The following is a 17,791-nucleotide window of genomic DNA, read 5'->3' as shown; positions in this document are numbered from 1 at the left end:
CACTAGGCCTGGGCGGCCCTCGGCGCGCCTCGCGGCCCGCTGATGACAAGGTTCACGCGCACAGCTTGCGTGGGCTGGGTTCCTGGGGAACGAGGTTCGTCCCCAGCGCTCCCTTCTCTGTCGTGTCAATGCGGAAAAGCGGGCTGCCCCAGTTTACTGAAGGTCACCTCTGCACCTCCACTTTCTCTGGCTGAAGGTCCTTTAGGATCATGGGTCGCCGCGGATGGGGGAGAACAGTTTAGAGACTGATATTGGGGGAGGGGGTCAAAAGGAGGAGACGTCTAGGGTTGAGGCCATGATTTCGGGATCCAGAAATGAGTCTATAGATTTTTTTCCCCAAAAGACTTATTAAAGAACTGATTGCAAATATTTTGTGCCTTTGTAGGACGCTTTCTTTCTGCTTGTTACATGACATCTGGGAAATGTCACCGCACTTTTTGACTACCCAGTTCCTGACTCTTTGGGTCAAATTTATCTTAATTCAATTTGTGCTTCTCCTTGAACTTAAGGAAACTGGGAGGATAAACAGCATGGCTGCTGTCTGCCAGTGCTGAGCTAATTGCTTTGAATCCTGGCCCAATACTTTCTGCGGGCCTTTTCCTGTAAAAGCTTGCGGTGCTTATGGAATTCTGGGAAATTGGGGCAATGTTGCCTTTATTAAACTATCTCTAATAGCCTTTGTGAGCTGGCTACTTTTTTTACTTGATTATTTTTTCTGTGAAATTGACTTTAATATCTGTTAAGCCTCTACTGGTGTTGTACACTGTACACTTATCATTGACTTCTTAAAATTATATGTAAGTCTTCATGAAAGTGATGGGAACATACAAAGGAGTGAAGACTTTTTAGCCCAGCAGAGTGCGATACTGAGTTGTCTTCCCACATTAATTGTATTGATTGTTGCATTCTTATTAAATATATATTTGACCTTTGCTAGAGGTTTACATTTATCATTGACTCTAAAATTAGAGGTGAGTCTCATGTAAATGGTGGGATGGTATAAAAGAATCTCTTTCCTTACCCCAGTAGACTACAAGTCTTAAAACCTGAGTTGTCTTTCCTGTTATGGTTGTGCTTGATTACAGCTTATTAAATTCCATTTTTTGCTTAGTTTTGTAAAATAGAATTCTTTAGGTATGTTTCAGGCTCCTGTTACCTCATACTACTGCTATTGCTTTCATGATTTTTCCCTTATTCAGCTGGTCTGACATACCAGTTGACAGATTAATCTTTCCAGGTATCTTGCTGTCTTGTTGATTTACCCACTCCTAAATGTCTTTTAATTCCCCTTTGCCTACCAGGTTAGGGAGATACATTGAGCTTAACACTCAAGTCTTTCTGCTATATGGTACCAAGTTCCTCTTGCCAGCTCATCTTCCTTGGCTCCTTATTGTACCTTACAGTTCAGCCAAATGGAATTATTGCTATTTTGCAAATGGGATTTTGTTCATACTGCTTCCTCCCCTCCGCTCCCAAACTGGAATGTCCTTTCCTTTATATATTGTCAGAAATCTATCCTTCCTTCAAGGCCCATCTCACATTGTGTCTTCATTTTTTCTTCTGTCAGTGCTGTTTTGAATTTTTATAATATTCTATATCATAATTATAACATTTAAAGTATCTTGTATGCATGTCTTAGTCTAGGTGGTAGATTTTTTGAGATGAGGCCCTAATGTGGGGCACAGTGAGTAGGAGGCACTCACATGTTTGTCAGATTGAAGGGACCCCTCTTGTTCTGCTTTAACTAAAGCATTATTATTAGGTGTAATTTGGGACTGTTAAATTTCAAAATAAGTCCTGAATAAAATTTATGTCCTGCCAAACTGTTAAAATATACCTACTTGTTGCTTTGGGATGTACAATTTTAAGCCAAAACAGGATGAGTTAGACTTGTGAAGTTTACTTCTTGCCTCTGATATAGTAACTGTCTCCTAAAAATTACATCCAGAGTGTTAGCTTGTAGAAATAAACATTTTCTAAGTAGGTTGTCCTTCATTTCTCTTGGAAGGAGTCCAAAACTACCTACCTGGAAGAACTTCCACCTCTCCCTGAGTATGAATTGGCTCCATCCAAGTTAGGAGGGGAAGTGGATGACGTTTATCTCATTCGAGCTCAAGGATTACCATGGTCGTGCACTGTAGAAGATGTGCTCAGCTTTTTCTCAGGTATATTTTATGTACTAAATATGTAATTTTGTCTGAGTAAAAGATAATCCCACAAAATCCAAGGTAAGCTACAATGTAGACATCTTGGTTGGAAATTGTCTCATTCGGCTGGTTACAGATGCATATCAAGTGACACCATGTGCACCATTTGTGATATATACCAGGTTTAAAGACTGAATGCAACAGAAAATTTAATGTTAAAACTACATGGTATGAAACCATTTTTCTCTGAAGTTTTAATACGCACAAATCAAAAAACCCAAACTTGCTAGAGGAACTATGTTAGTGAAAATACATATATGAGTAGATCTTTATGTAATATATATGTGTAGAATACAAGATCACTTAGTATCAAGTGACATGGTTTGCTTGATAACATGTTTGGGAGGTTTACATATCTGTGGTTTTTAAGTTTATCTGACTGATTTTTAATTTTCCTTTTAAGAGGCTTTTAGAACATGCCATCTTAATTGTTGTAAAAATGATATACCAACATATTAAGCACTTTAACACGCATAGCATTGTGTGGGTCAAGCATTTTATAAAACCATTTTACATCTTCTATTTGCTCCCGTTATAAGAAATATGCAGTATGGAGATGTTTTTCCTTGGTAATGAAAAGGGGAAATAGTTAAATTATTGTAGCAAAATTATTCTTATAGGAGATATTTTACAGTTTTTTGGTTATGATTGTAACAAAAGAGGACACATGCATAAACCTAACCATATTTGAAACTGATTGCAGAAACGTTGGGAAGGACATAACATTTTTTGTTTAGCCTCACCTGAATTGGCATTTAATGATCAGGGGTATCAGAAACGTATGTGCTAAGGTTTGCTTATCTTTCTCATGTGGAACATTTTAGAGACTACCACCTTAATGGCATTTGGATGGCTTCAGTGATGGGGGTTTGTGTAAGGAATCTGACAGTCATTTTGGTTCCTGCTTTGTTTTGTTGTTGGAAGACTGCATTCTAGTGACTTGTATAATTGAGCTAAAAGTTTGATTTCAGTTTTAATTTTATTCACATACTTTTAGACTGCAGAATCCGCAATGGTGAGAATGGAATACACTTCCTTTTAAATAGAGATGGGAAACGAAGGGGTGATGCCTTAATTGAAATGGAGTCAGAGCAAGATGTGCAGAAAGCCTTAGAAAAGCACCGCATGTACATGGGGCAGCGGTATGTGGAAGGTACGTTACACTAAACTAGGATCATTTCATTAAACTATTCTTTCCAAAGCAGTTTCATTTGATCCTTAACAATGGTGAAGGAGGTGGATATTATAAATACATTCTTTTACAGGGTATGAAGATGGAACACAGAGATTATCTCAGTTGCTTATTTATAAAAAGAGGATGTTGACCAGGTTTATATCACAAGTCATGAGTGACACCTGGCATATAGTAAATATTTAATAAATGTCCTTTGTTGTTATTTTCTTCAAGGAAGTACGTAAAAATTAAAAAAGTGCTAGTTTTTAAATTCTTAGATAACCCACTAAGTGTGATTTTTTTTAAAAAAATGCCTTCTCTCTTTGTTATGTATATTTTGCATATCTTTTTGTGCCTTTTCTTTGTAGTATATGAAATAAATAATGAAGATGTGGATGCCTTAATGAAGAACCTGCAGGTCAAGTCTTCACCTGTGGTAAATGATGGCGTGGTTCGATTGAGAGGACTTCCTTATAGTTGCAATGAGAAAGACATTGTAGACTTCTTTGCAGGTGCTTTTTATTAGTTTTATGTTTGAGGCCTTATATCTTTTCTCCCCATTCTTTCCTTTTGTATCTTAATGTGAACTTTTCCCTAGGTAATTTGCATGCAGTAATATTAGGTTCTTGAGGGGAGAACTCTGCACTTGGATTTCCAGTATTTATAGATAACATGAATGTTTTGACTTATCACGCTGATCTTTGAGGATGTCAGATTTCAAAATGATTCCATGTGGGTTTATTTTACTATTGAGGAAAATATCTTCTCATAAGAGTGGCCCATATTTGTCTAAAACAGTAGCAGTTTATATGATTTAAAAGCATTAAAAAGAGGATGTTGACCAGGTTTATATCACAAGTCGTGAGTGACACCTGGCATATAGTAAATATTTAATAAATGGCCTTTGTTATTATTTTCTTCAGGGAAGTACGTAAAATTTAAAAAATGCTAGTTTTTAAATACTTAGATAACCCACATCTATTTACATCTATTTCTTAGGTGTAAAATATGCACCATTAGTAATGATATTAGTCTAAACCTCTATTTTCCCTACTATATAATTAATGGCAAAAAAGAAAAGAGACTTATGTTTTAGATGGACTGGACAGTAAACGTTGTGGAAATATAAATGTGTTGGTGTTATTAGCTTTTTGGTACATAATAATTTTCTTACCATTAAGTAAGTATGTAGCTTTGGGACTGGCAAAATGGCTCCCAAATTTTACTATTTTACTATTTTACTTTATTAAAGTAAAAAGAATTAATATGTGAATGAATGTGTTGATTTTAAGGATAAAAAAGTTTCTATTAGCACGAATTTATAGTAATTTTTTTGTGTCCTAGGACTGAATATAGTAGACATTACTTTTGTGATGGACTTCAGAGGGAGAAGAAAAACAGGAGAAGCTTATGTACAGTTTGAAGAACCAGAAATGGCCAATCAAGCTCTGTTGAAACACAGGGAAGAAATTGGTAACCGGTGAGTGAAGCAGATACTAGAGATGCAGAAGTATCATACATTGGGTCATATTGTTGAATACTACTGATCTAAATACATAAAAGTAGAAAGAAAGTATGATAAGCTGTCAAATGCCTAGCACTTAGATTAACAAATTATTGACATGTTATATTTGCTGCATCTGTTATTTTGTTATGCATTTAAAAAAAATTTTTTTCTTATGTGATACCAATATTATCACATCTAACAAAGTTAGTAATAATTTATTATCTAATACCAGTCTGTAATCACATTTTCTTAATTTTACCAAAAATATCTTTCTACAGTTGGGTTTTTTCTTTTTCCTTTTTTTTTTTTTTTTTTTTGCACCAGAATCTAGACATGGTCCATGCATTGCATTTGATTGTTATGTCCACAGTTTTTTTTAAATAGAGTAGATCTCCTTCTCCTTTATTTTTTTATTCACTTCTTTTATTTTTATTTTTTCCCAGCTTTATTGACGTATATGAGACAATTAGTTGCTCATATTTACATTGTACAAGTCAATGAGTTTTTTGCAATTATAGTTTGTATACAATAATATATTTGTTTCAGTGGTACAACATAGTGATTAGAGATCTAACTCACGAAGTGGTCCCCCACTAAATCAGGTACCCTCTTCCCCCTTACATATTTTTTATAACATTGTTGACTATTTTTCTTATGTTACACTTTATATATCGATGACTATTTTGTATCTATCAATTTGTACTTCCTAATCCCTTTGCCCTTTTTCACCATCTCCCCTAAACCCTCTCTTGTCTAGTAGCCTTCAAACTATTCATATTTATGAGTTTGTTTCTGTTTTTGTTGTTTATTTTGTTCTTTAAGTTCCACATATACGTGAAATCATGCGATACTTGTCTTTCTCTATCTGACTTCAGCACAATACCCTCAGGTCCATCAAGGCAATATCTTTTTCCATCCCCTTCCTTTTAATCTGAATTGAGTCTCTCATAGGCAGCATATGTAGAGGTCATGTTTTCTTATTCATTCAGCCACTCTATCTTTTGATTGGAACACTTAACCTTTTTCCATTTGAGGTATTTATTGAAAGAAATGCAGTTATTACCATTCTTTATTCATGTTTTTGATACATGTTTTTTCTTAAAGATGTCCCTCCAACATTTCGTGTTATATTGGCTTGGTTTTGATAAATTCCTTTAGCTTATTTTTATCTGGGAGCTCTTTATCTGTCTTTCAACTCTAAATAATAGCTTTGTTGGATAAAATATTCTTGGTTGTAGATCCTGGGTTTTCAACACTTTGAATATTTTGTGCCAGGTTCTTCTGTCCTGCAAAGTTTCTTTTGAGAAATCAGCTGCCAGGATTATGGGAGATCCCTTGTATAGGTAACTAATTGCTTTTCTCTTGCTGCTCTTAAGATTCTCTCTTTGTATTTAACCTTTCGCATTTTATGATATGTCTTAATGTGGGCCTCTTTGAGTTCATTCTTTTGGGGGACTCACTAAGGTTCCTGGGGTTGTATGTTTCCTTCACCAGGTTAGGGAAGTTTTCCATCGTTATTTCTTCAAATTTATATTTAACTTCTTGTTCTCCTTTTTCGGGTAACCCTATGACACGGATGTTGTTACCCTTAATTTTGTCCGATAGGCTCCTTAAATTATTATTATATTTTTGGTTACTTTTTTTTTTTTGCCATTCTGGTTGGGTGTCCTTGACTTCTCTATACTCTGTCGATGTTTCGATCCTCTTTATCCACTCTGTTGCTCTGTTGAGTCCCTTTAGTATATTCATCTCAGATAATGTATTCTTCATTTCTGACTGGTTCCCTTTTATAATTTCTATTTCCATTTTTATGTTTTTTTATCCTTTTGTTAAAGTTCTCACTAAGTTCACCTACACTTAATTTCACTGAGCATCTTTATAACCAGTGTTTTGAGCTTTGCGTCTGTGAGATTGCTTGATTCAATTTTTCCTTGATCTATGTTCTGTTCTTTCATATGGTTTCTGCTTCTTTGTCTTTCCATTTTGGCTGCATTTCTGTGTCTGTTTCTGTGTCTAATCAAAGCTCCTAAGTCTCCTGGTCTTTTGTGTAGTAGGTGTCCAGCAGCACAGTCCTGAGAAGGGTTCAGCTGCAGGCCAAGTTTAGCCCCAGCCTGTGCCCCTGTTAAGATTCAGCAAGCAATCCATAGATGCTATGCTTATAGTTGCCTCACGAAGCCACGCCAGAAACCGAGGTCAGCTGTCATTAATATGAGTCTTGGCGCTGCTCAACAAGGAGCACCTGACTCGCTGAGGACACATCTGGGTGTGGTTTGGGTGGGGCCGGGAGTTGGGGGAGGTGGAGTTTCAGGGAATCCTCTGGGCGAAGCGACCTCTGTTACCCAGTTAGATAACATCTCAGCTATGGCAGCACCTAGTCCAAACACTGGGAGGGGAGAGGGCTCAACAGAGGAACAATGGGTACCACCAGCACTTCTGCCCGGGAGAAAGCCTTGCAACCAGCTTTCACTCTAACAACTCAGTGTCACCCTGTAAGTCCCTGATGCCCCCCATAGCAACTGACCAGGCACTAGTGCTTAGAGCGAGCAAGTCCATCACTGTGAAGGTCTACTCACGGACACAGCCCCTATAAGAGGCATCTGCAGCTGCCAGCTGCCACTGCGCTTGCCTCTGTCCCACTCAGCCTCTAGGGACTGGGCAGCCTTGCGTCTTCTCTCCCATCTACCTCTAACTGGTGCAGAGTGATTTCTTATTTCTCTCCATAGTTGTAGAGCTCTGTTCATCTAGACCCCCAGGCAACTCTGATTGTTCTTTGCTTCGTGTTTCCATCTCAACTTTGATGTGGTCGCAAGAGGGGATAAGAGAAGCTTCTATCATCTACGCCATTTTGCCCAGTTCTTCTCCCCACTTTTAAAATGTGATTGGCTTTTGAAGAAATTGGATCAGTTGTCCTATACAGTGTCTCACGTTCTTTACTTATTGCTTCCTCATGGTGTCACTTATTCCTTTGTACCCTTTATTATTTCTTGAAAACTGGACATTATAGCTAAAGTCTTAAGTTTGTTCGGGTTAACATTTTGCTTTGGTTGCTCTATAGGTGATGTATATACTGCATATCACATCACATTAGGATACATGTTGTGATGGATGGCTTCTTTTGTATTTTAATTTTAATTTTGGAGGAGTACTCAGAAGTGTCAAATTTTAAATCACTGTTTTGCTGCTTTTTGCCTTTTATACTTCTTCAAAGTTTAAAAAAGCAGAAAGCCATTCTAAAGCTATTGTTTTAGGATCTACTTATAGAATTTGTTCAAAGGTTTTATTAAATTTTTAAAATTGAAAAAAGTATATGCAAAGCATCTTCCTTTCTCAATTTTTCTTTCAACACTTTATATTTTATCATGTATCTTGGAACATGTCAGTAATGATTTTATGTGGGAATGTTAAGATAGTGTACAAATTTCTTCGGTAAATTAAGAAGTAGTGCCTATCTGATTTTTATAAGGTTTTAAATTCAAATTATTTTTATAATTCAAGCTTAATAATCCAATTTGGAAAAGCACTGTTGAGAAAAAGAAAACTGGATCCAGAAGGATTGATTTAATAGATAGATCCACTGCCAAGCAGATAGCAAGTCAGAATGGACATTTAGTTCATGAATTCTCATTAGACTCCTAGCAAAATTCTGGAGAAAGTTAGCTACTTGTATACTGTGATTTTTAATATCTTATACAGATATGATTAATTTTCACAGAATGAATTGTGAGGTTTTGAGATATTGTTAACCAACTCTGAAAAACAAACCCCTTTTTACCAGATTAATTTTTTTCATACACACAATTAACCTTAGCATAGTTGTCTTCATGAAGCAAAATGGTAGAAAATATTATTAAAATACGTATGAAGAAAACTGTTATCCTGGGTGGGGAAGATTAAATCAGTGATCTGTTCTGTTGAGATTTCTTTTTTAATGGGCTAATAATATTTATATCCATTCTTACTTTCCTCCCCAACCTGTCATCTTAGGGAAACTGTATTTTACAAGCTGTTGGAAATATTACATATGCATTTAGTTTTATTTTAAATGAGTTCAGTGTGGTTACTTTGCACCTTTTGTGCCTGTTTACTTTTGCTTTGACGTTAGATATATAGAGATATTTCCAAGCAGAAGGAATGAAGTTCGAACTCATGTTGGTTCTCATAAGGGAAAGAAAATTGCATCTTCTCCTACTGCTAAGTATATAACTGAGCCAGAAGTGGTCTTTGAAGAACATGAAGTAAATGAGGATATTCAACCAATGACTGCTTTTGAAAGTGAGAAGGAAATAGGTAAGGACCTGCCTCTCGTTGACACTCTTTGGCTCTATCTTGTATTTTTGATATTTGTTAAAATATTTTTTATGACCATGTTATATGAAATTGTAGGATTCTAGGACAAAGGAATTGAGTTATAAAAAGATTTAATATGTTTTTGAGTATAGTATGTACTTTGAATATAGTCAGAGGGGCTTAATTATTTCATAAAGTTTTTAATCATTTTGTATTTTCTATATCAAAAAAGCTGTGTGGCACAAATATAACACAAGGAAGTAAAATGTCAACATTTAAACTAAGGTGGGAAAAGATGTGGATAGAGAGCAGGAATGTTAACTGAAATGAGGAGTTTTGTTTGCCTCTGTAATTATTTCTTTGATTCCTAACTCCAAAGCAACATTCGCAATCTTCGAAGTTTGATAATTCTTTTTAAACTGGTGCCCTGAGATTATTTCATTACTATATTTATTTATTTATTTACTTTTTAGTGCTTATAACCCAGAAAGTTTTTCTTGCCTTTATTTTTTCATCGATAATAATTTTTCCTTCTCTTTGTTCTTATAGAAAGATGTTCTTTTGTAATCTGGTAATGGATTGAAACATTAAATCCTTATGGGTGTTCAGGTGATATAAGGTGGCAGAAATTTCATATCATTTGGTTTTTAAAATTAAAGCCCTTCTTTTTACTGGTTCAAGAGAAATTGAGGATTTTGACATAAAGGTCATACCTAATTGCAATCTGTTAATTACTCTTGAAGTTTTTCTATTCTTGACAGTACTTTTTGTTCCACTTCTCAGAATTGCCTAAGGAGATGTCAGAAAAGCTTCCAGAGGCTGTTGATTTTGGAACTACGTCTTCACTACATTTTGTTCACATGAGAGGATTGCCTTTCCAAGCCAATGCCCAAGATATTATAAACGTGGGTGGCAGTAAGATATCTAGTCTCAATAGATTGGAACAAAAGTTCTAAAATTGAACTTTATTAATTTGGGGAACGTAAAGAAGAAAAATTCTGTATTATCTTTGGACAGTAAGACAGCATCTCCATGGTTGTGGGGGCTTCTTTTTTCCTTCTTTACCTGAGAAGTACGGGTTTTACTACATTTTAAGGTCAAATGTGTAATGGATGCAAAACAATATAAGTTTACTATTCAAAGTAAGAAATTTTGCTTTTTTCTAAATTCATTCAACCCATTCAGTTTCGAGTTTAGAAAACAGACTCAGAAGGAATTTTTCACCGAGCAGTTATATACGAGACAAAAATCCAGTACTCCTTAATGCCTGGAGCTTTCATTAGAGCTTGTAGCCTTGCTGCATCAGGATTCCCTAATTTTTGAGAAAAGGAATTAAAAATATATTCTTATTTTGTAACTGAAAAGATAAAACAACAAAGCCCTTACTGACTTTATGAACTTGAGGACATATACTTAAGGCAAGTCTAAACCTAGAGTCTTCAGTTAGTAGTGGGGCCTCAGCATTGTCTTCATTATTTCAGAAAGCCTAATAGGTATCAGAGCTTTACCTCAATGAAGGTTGCAGTCACATTAAAGCATTACATTCTGTTGCTTTGGTTTGGAATGATAACCACTCAGTGTGGTAGCTTTGTTAATGTAGTGCCGAAGAAACTGGTTATCCGGTATGTGTCTAATTAAAAAATGGTAAAAATGAATTATTAAGAAATGAAGTGTATTTGATGGACAGTCTTTAGAAACAGGAAGGATGTGTATGGGAAGTATAATAAAACGGGTCTTTGTTGGTATAAAAAAAAGTCGAGAACTGTTTGTATAGTATTTACAAATTCTTTGTGAACAGATATTTGAAATGAACCTTGAGTTCTAAGAAAATCAGAAAAGCCAGAAGAGATGGTAGATGTGTAACTTACTTTGTTGCTTAAAGAGATTTCTTAAAAACAAATTTATTCGGTGTATGAATCAAAGTCTGAAAGAAAAATGCAGAGTCACCAGACTTCTAGAAATTGGGCCTAGTGCGATTATGTTCCTTTTGGCTTCCTTTGTTTGTCGTTTAGTTTTTTGCTCCACTGAAGCCTGTTAGAATCACTATGGAATACAGTTCCAGTGGGAAGGCCACTGGAGAGGCTGATGTGCACTTCGATACCCATGAGGATGCTGTTGCAGCTATGCTCAAGGATCGGTCCCATGTTCGTAAGTGCTGCCCATGGTTTTCATTGTCATTTTTGCTTGTCTGTCTTTGCTCACAAATCCTGTTTTGGATTTTGCCTAGAATATTTCTTTGGAAAAATTGTACTCTCTCAGTACTAAAAATAAATGTAGAAAGGATGAAACATATAATGAAAAGCATTTATTTGTCTGCTAATTAGCCTGCGTATTTCTCTCCCAAGTTAGGATTTTTTAAATTATTTTTGTTGTTGTTTCTTATTTTAATTAGGAAAAGGAATGGGCAAAGAGTTTGAGTTTCTGTCTGAACTAGAAGAAATATGGCTACAATATTAGTACAATATTATTTCTGCCTTTTCAACTTTTTGAAATGAATCTTTTTTTTTGTCATTCTCAGAACATAGGTATATTGAATTGTTCCTGAATTCATGTCCAAAGGGAAAATAAAACTTCTAAGGACTCCAGATAATAAGGTAAATTTAAGAGATTCAGTTGTGGATATTATTTGACAAATCATTTGACAAATTATTTGACAAATAAAACTTCTAAGGACTCCAGATAATAAGGTAAATTTAAGAGACTCAGTTGTGGAAATTATTTGACTAATGACAAATCAATCATTAGTTCACTAATTTGTAGAGAAACTGTTCTCTTTTTAATAAAGAGGAAACTAAGCATGGTAATTGAAGCATCAATAAAAAGATGACGTTCTCCTGAGAAATAAAATTTATTATGATAGTACAGTGGCTTTGAGCATTTTCCCCATGCAATATTTTTTCATCTGTCTCAGCATTCTGCATTCTATATGCCTAAAAATAATTTTTCACTTTCAGTAGCTATAAATCATAGTACACTGGAAATGTGTCGTGTGTTAGCTTTTCTTCTATAAAATTTAGACACATTTCCTCAGTTCTGAGATATTTTTAAGATGTTTAAAAATGATACATTTGAAACCAAGGTGTACATACACTTAATGTACCACTGTTTCTTTTCCTAAAATGGTGTTATGAAAATGGTTGTCCTAGGAAGTATGTGATTTCATAGGGTTAATTTATCTGTAACAAATCTACTAAATATGTCTCAATTTCCTTTCTTTTGACTCAGTGTTGTGTGGTGTCTTTTTTCCCCCTTACAAAATCTTTTAATAACATTAATACATTTTTATATATTTTAACGTTTTATTGTAATCATTTCTACATGTAGTGGTGCATTCCTTTGAGACACTTCACTGTAATGATTTCTTGAAAATACATGGGGCATTTCTTTACAATAGTTGTCATGGGCTATTTTTTGGGCCTAAGTCCTACAATCTTGTGATATGAAATATTTATATTAGCTAAAATCTATGTAAAATATATTCTGTGCTCAACTTTGAAAATCTCCTATCTTTGTACCAGGCTGTAAATAATAATGCCTAACTAATATTCTTTACCTTAACTTAATCGATTTGTCAGAAAAGTTGCACGAAATCAGAAAGAAAAGAAAAGTTATTAAATTTATAATTTTAAATGGTATGGGAAGGTGTGCAACACTTTTTCATTATTAGTAAATATGCAACATTTTTTCTTTTCAGGATAAAGCAAGAAGCACTTCATTTGCACATCTTTCTTGGACATGGGATATAAAGTTTGAATTTTTAGCAGCAACTGCTAGAGAAAGGATTTTGGGATTTTTGGTTAATTGCTTATAAAAAATTTCCATAGTGGGCTGTTTAGAAAGAAAAAGGAAATACTCAGTTTGGGATTAAATAAACCACAAAATTTAAATTTTTGTTTAAACTGTCTAGGATCTGATTTAAAATCTGGTCTTTTATTTTATATGATTAAACAGTTTGTTTTCATAGAGGATGTGTTATCCAGTGTAAAGACTGCGTATTTTTATTCACCACTGTCCTTTAAAATATTTCTCCCATTTTAAAAATGAACTTGTTTAAGAGCTCTGATATAAAACTTCCTATGAAATAAAATGCTGATTTATTTTAACTGAAAACTCACCAAAACAAGGAAGGGCTTCAGACCATTGAACCATTATGGTTTGGCAGAGTAGCTACAATTTTAGGTGTATTTGATGACTTAGGGGTAGGAATTAAAAAGAGTCAAAACAAAAAAGTAAGTACTACAGGTTAGTGAGTGTAAATAACTATTTGACAGTTTCATATCTTCAGAAATGTTTTGCCTTCTCAGCCTTGTGCTAAAGGCATTTAACATTAATGCCTGTATACTTGAAGAAATTCTAGTCTCAACTTAAAAGTTGTCTTAATATACCTCCCACCCCTTTTTTTTGGTTTTGGGTAAATAGTAAGGGTGTTAGTCTCAAACCTGTAAAGTGACATGTTAAACAGTCCTGACTAGTAAGGACATTAATGGCTTCACTTGAATTTAAACCAGCTCTAGATATCTCAGTCTCCTCATTTGCTTTTTCAGTGGGGTAGCACATCCCATATTTTAGAACAAGTAGGGGTGCCTTGCTTAAATAAAAATAGTATTTAATGTATAATTGTGTGAAGGGTTCATGGATAAAGCTGTACTTCTGTCACATTATGACAGTACTTTCTGCTTTAATATTAAAACAGCTCGTTATTTAAATATTGGATAGAAATGGCTGGCTTCAAAATGTAGTCATTAATAAACTAATTTTATGTGCACCTGTGTAGGAGAATCAACGTCCTGTATACTTTCTTTGCCTTGTTCCTGTTCTCAGGGTGACGACTGCTATGTAGTTACCAGGAGATGTAATGCTAATTCTTAAAATTGAATTAGCACAGGTTTCTGAGAGGCGATATCTGGTAGAGAGAGTATGTCTTCTCTCAACATATAACCATCTTTGATTAGCAGCTAAGATACAAAATCACTGTATTGTAAATAGTCAATAAATGAAGGCTTGTTTCAGGCTGAAGATTACCTAAAAGGATTTATTTTGGAGTGTGTGAATCAAATGAATATATTTTTATTAGATAAAGTCCTGGTATATTATTATAAGAAGAAATGATTAACTTTTAGTTACGTTTGTTTTTATCATCCTATAAGAACATGATTTAATTAACCAGCTTTATAGTTTCAGTATTACTTAGATGGAAATGTGTTTTTATGTATGTATACTAAGCAGTCAGAACTGGTGTCTGTAGCTGTACGATCTATTAGAATGTGATCTTTTCTCCTTTTAGCAGTAGATTTGCTGTGGAAAAAATCTGTAGGTCTATTGAGATTGGGGTTGGTGAGGAATTCATTTGCTTTTTATTTTAAAGTTGATGTTTCATTTACATATCTTTGGGAAAAGAATGAGAGCAAAAGTATTAGAAAGTTGTGTAGTAGGTAAGCTTGAAGGGGTATGTCTTCTTACCACACTGGTTGCTGAGTTCTCAGTATAAAAGGTGGCCGCCATTCTGGGGAAGGCATCTAATGAATTCATGTACTTTTCTGTACTTCATTTAGTAAGTTATTACTCATAATTTAAGCTAGTAAATGAATGATTGCTGATAAGGCAAATATAGAAAGCACATAAAAAAATAAAAGCAATCACTTATTTCTATCCAATCAAAAGACATATTTTCACCCAAAATTTGACAAAACTATGTTGTGTCATCATTTGCTATTGAAAGAAGTAATGACAGTGAGCTGTTTGTCTTTATAATCTTGTGGTAAAGCTATCAAAAATAGGATTGGATATGGCCAGGTTACCCATATCTAATTTTAGCTAGCTACTTCTCAAGGAATTGCAAGGGAGAACTCTGATAAGTAAGTGTGTAGATACCACAGAGGAAATTGCTGAGGAGTGTGATCTAATCTGATATACTACTCACTGATAGCAGAGAATTAAGTAGAATTAGAATGTTTGGCCCTCTACTATGGCTAAGTGAATGAGGATTCTGCCAGCTGGGAAGGGAGACTGAGTCTGCTATGGAGTGGAAGGTTCTAAATCCTTCTCACTACATCTTCAGGGCAGGAAGGAAGAAGCAGGAGATAGCTACTTCAATCTACATGACATTCGGAGGCAATGACCCTGTTTATTAGTAGTCAGCACACCCTGTTGGCATTCTCTGCCCTAAACAGTCCTTATTAGCAGATTATCATTTGGAGATTTTTCTCTGCATTACATCTTATTCATTTTATAATTTAAAACATTCCATCGTTTTGAGAGTTTTCCCTAAATTATGTGAAAGGGTTCACATTCAGTTGGTAGAACTTGTATTATAGAGTAGATGGTATATCTCCAGACATAATTTCCTAAGTAGAAGCAGGCCTAAATTCCAGGGGCTTTGAAAAAAGAAAATTGTTCTAATGTAGTAGAAATAGTTCCCACTCTACCCTCACACCCCAAATTCAGCAGATTAGAAAATAATCTCTGAAATTTGTAGGAAGAGAATAAAGCTCCTATGAACATTCATGTGTAGGTTTTTGTGTATACATAATATTTCAACTAATTTGGGTAAATACCAAGGAATACGATTGCTGGATCATGTGGTAAGACTGTTTAGTTTTGTAAGAAACCTCCAAACTGTCTTCCAAGGTGGCTGTACCATTTTGCACTCCCAGCAATGAGTGAGAATTCCTGAAGCAAGTCATCCTTGCTAGAATTTGGTGTCATTGTTTTGAATTTTAGTTATCCTAATAAGTGTATAGCAGTATCTTGTTTTAATTTGCAATTCCATAGTGATGTAAGATGTTGAGCATCTTATTATATGTTTATTTGAATCTACATAATGTCTCGTGAGATCTCTTTTCAGATCTTTTGCCCACTTTTTTAATTGGGTGGTTTTCTTAATTGAATTTTAGGAAGGGGATATAAGAAGATTTAGTTTGGTTCTTAAGCCATGATGATCTGAGAATAAATGAGTAATTTTATATTTATATTTTTTGAAGGAAATAAGATTCTAGAGATACAAAAGGGAACACAGTGAACAGTCTCTCTCCCATCCTGTACTTCAGCCACTTAGATTCCCTTCTCAGGTAACCATGTCATCAGTTTCTAATGTAAACTTTCAGTGATATTAACCGTGTAGATAAATAAATATTTTCATTTCTTTTTAAAATATAAATGAGCATACTATACATACTGTTCTGTACCTTTTTTCCATTTGCTGTATCTTAAAGATCATTTTCCGTCAGTATATAAAATCCTTTCTCATTTTTTAAAACGATTGTACAGTACGGATGTATGCAGTGGAACCTGTCCCTTACTAATGAACATATAAATTGTTTCCAATCTTTTGCTATTATAATGCTGAAATGAATTACCTTGTATAAATTTATGTCATTTTGTACATAAATTTTCTCTGTAGGGTAAGTGGTCAGAGTATGTGCACTTGTAATTTATATCTAGAATTAAATTTATATATATTTTTTCTTAGTTTGCACCAGCAATGCAAGTGCCCATTTCCCCATAGCTTCACTAACACAGTGTATTAGCAGTCTGTTGTTTGCCAGTTAAAAAACCTTTGACAGGTTAAAAAAACAAATTTCTCTTTTGAGGTAGGATTTCTTCTTTTGAGGTAGGTATTCTCTTTTGAGGTAGGATTTCTTCACATTTGGAGCTTTTGGATTACCTTTTCTGAGAATTCACTTCATATCCTTTCCCATTTTTCTTTTCTCTTACAATCCCCATCTACTTATCATCCTCATTAATTTTAAAGCAAACCCAGGACATTTACCTGTATGTATTTCAGTATACATATCTTTTAAAAAAGGATTTTTAAAAAAATATAATTCCTAAAAACACTAATATTTTTATCACCAAATATCTATCTGAAATGTCATTTTTAAAAAAGAATATTTCAATCAGGATCTAAACAATAGTCCATGCATTGCAGTTCGTGACTGCACCTTTCCCCCTCTGCATTATTTTTTTAAACATAAATTTGAAACATACATAAAAGTTCAATTATCAACATGGCTATACCTCTCACCTTGATTCTACAAGTCGCATTTTGCCATGTTTTCTTTATCATTACCTCTGCATCCATCAGTCTCTTTTTTTTTTTTTCAATAGGTGTCAAAGAAAGTTGTAAATGTTTATACTTGTAAGCTTTTTGGCATACATATTGTTAAAGAATTTTTTCTTGTAAAATTTACAGTGAAGTGAACAAATGTTAAATGTACCATTTGATGAATGTTATGTACAACTTGTAACCCAAACCTCTGGGAAACAATGGAATGTTTCCATCTCATTAGAAAGTTTGTTTACTCAGTCAATTCCTACATCTCTCCTATCCCTTCTCCCTGTTAGAATTTTGTTTTCACCATAGATTAGTTTGGCCTATTCTAGAACTTCATTTAACTGGAATCATACAGTATGTATTCTTCTGTAAATTTCTTTAACTCGGCATGTTTTGAGATTCATCTATGTGTTTCAGCCCTTTGTTTCTTTTCATTGCCAAGCAGGATTCCATTCTGTGGATATTCCAGTTTATTTAACCTTTCACTTGTTAGGAGAACAACTGAAGGACAATTGGCTGTTTCCAGTTTTTGGCTATTATGAATAAAGTTGCTATGAACCTCT

The 17,791-nt window shown here is 34.4% G+C and overlaps 1 protein-coding gene across 1 annotated transcript in view; it reads left to right on the top strand.

Annotated features, from left to right (window-relative positions):
• GRSF1 (G-rich RNA sequence binding factor 1) overlaps positions 1-17,791 on the top strand; it is a 34,157-nt gene extending 16,366 nt beyond the window's left edge. Inside the window, exons 2-10 of the mRNA XM_011360509.2 lie at positions 2,009-2,165; positions 3,205-3,360; positions 3,750-3,893; positions 4,726-4,861; positions 8,991-9,175; positions 9,959-10,080; positions 11,188-11,323; positions 11,694-11,769; positions 12,870-17,791. Of these exons, the coding sequence (XP_011358811.2) occupies positions 2,009-2,165; positions 3,205-3,360; positions 3,750-3,893; positions 4,726-4,861; positions 8,991-9,175; positions 9,959-10,080; positions 11,188-11,323; positions 11,694-11,743 (1,086 nt within the window). The 3' untranslated portion in view covers positions 11,744-11,769; positions 12,870-17,791. The remainder of the gene's footprint in view (positions 1-2,008; positions 2,166-3,204; positions 3,361-3,749; positions 3,894-4,725; positions 4,862-8,990; positions 9,176-9,958; positions 10,081-11,187; positions 11,324-11,693; positions 11,770-12,869) is intronic.

The sequence above is a fragment of the Pteropus vampyrus genome, unplaced genomic scaffold (assembly GCF_000151845.1).
Source record: "Pteropus vampyrus isolate Shadow unplaced genomic scaffold, Pvam_2.0 Scaffold56, whole genome shotgun sequence".
In the NCBI taxonomy this organism is placed as follows: Eukaryota; Metazoa; Chordata; class Mammalia; order Chiroptera; family Pteropodidae; genus Pteropus; species Pteropus vampyrus.
This window is presented reverse-complemented; position numbering and strand designations above follow the sequence as displayed.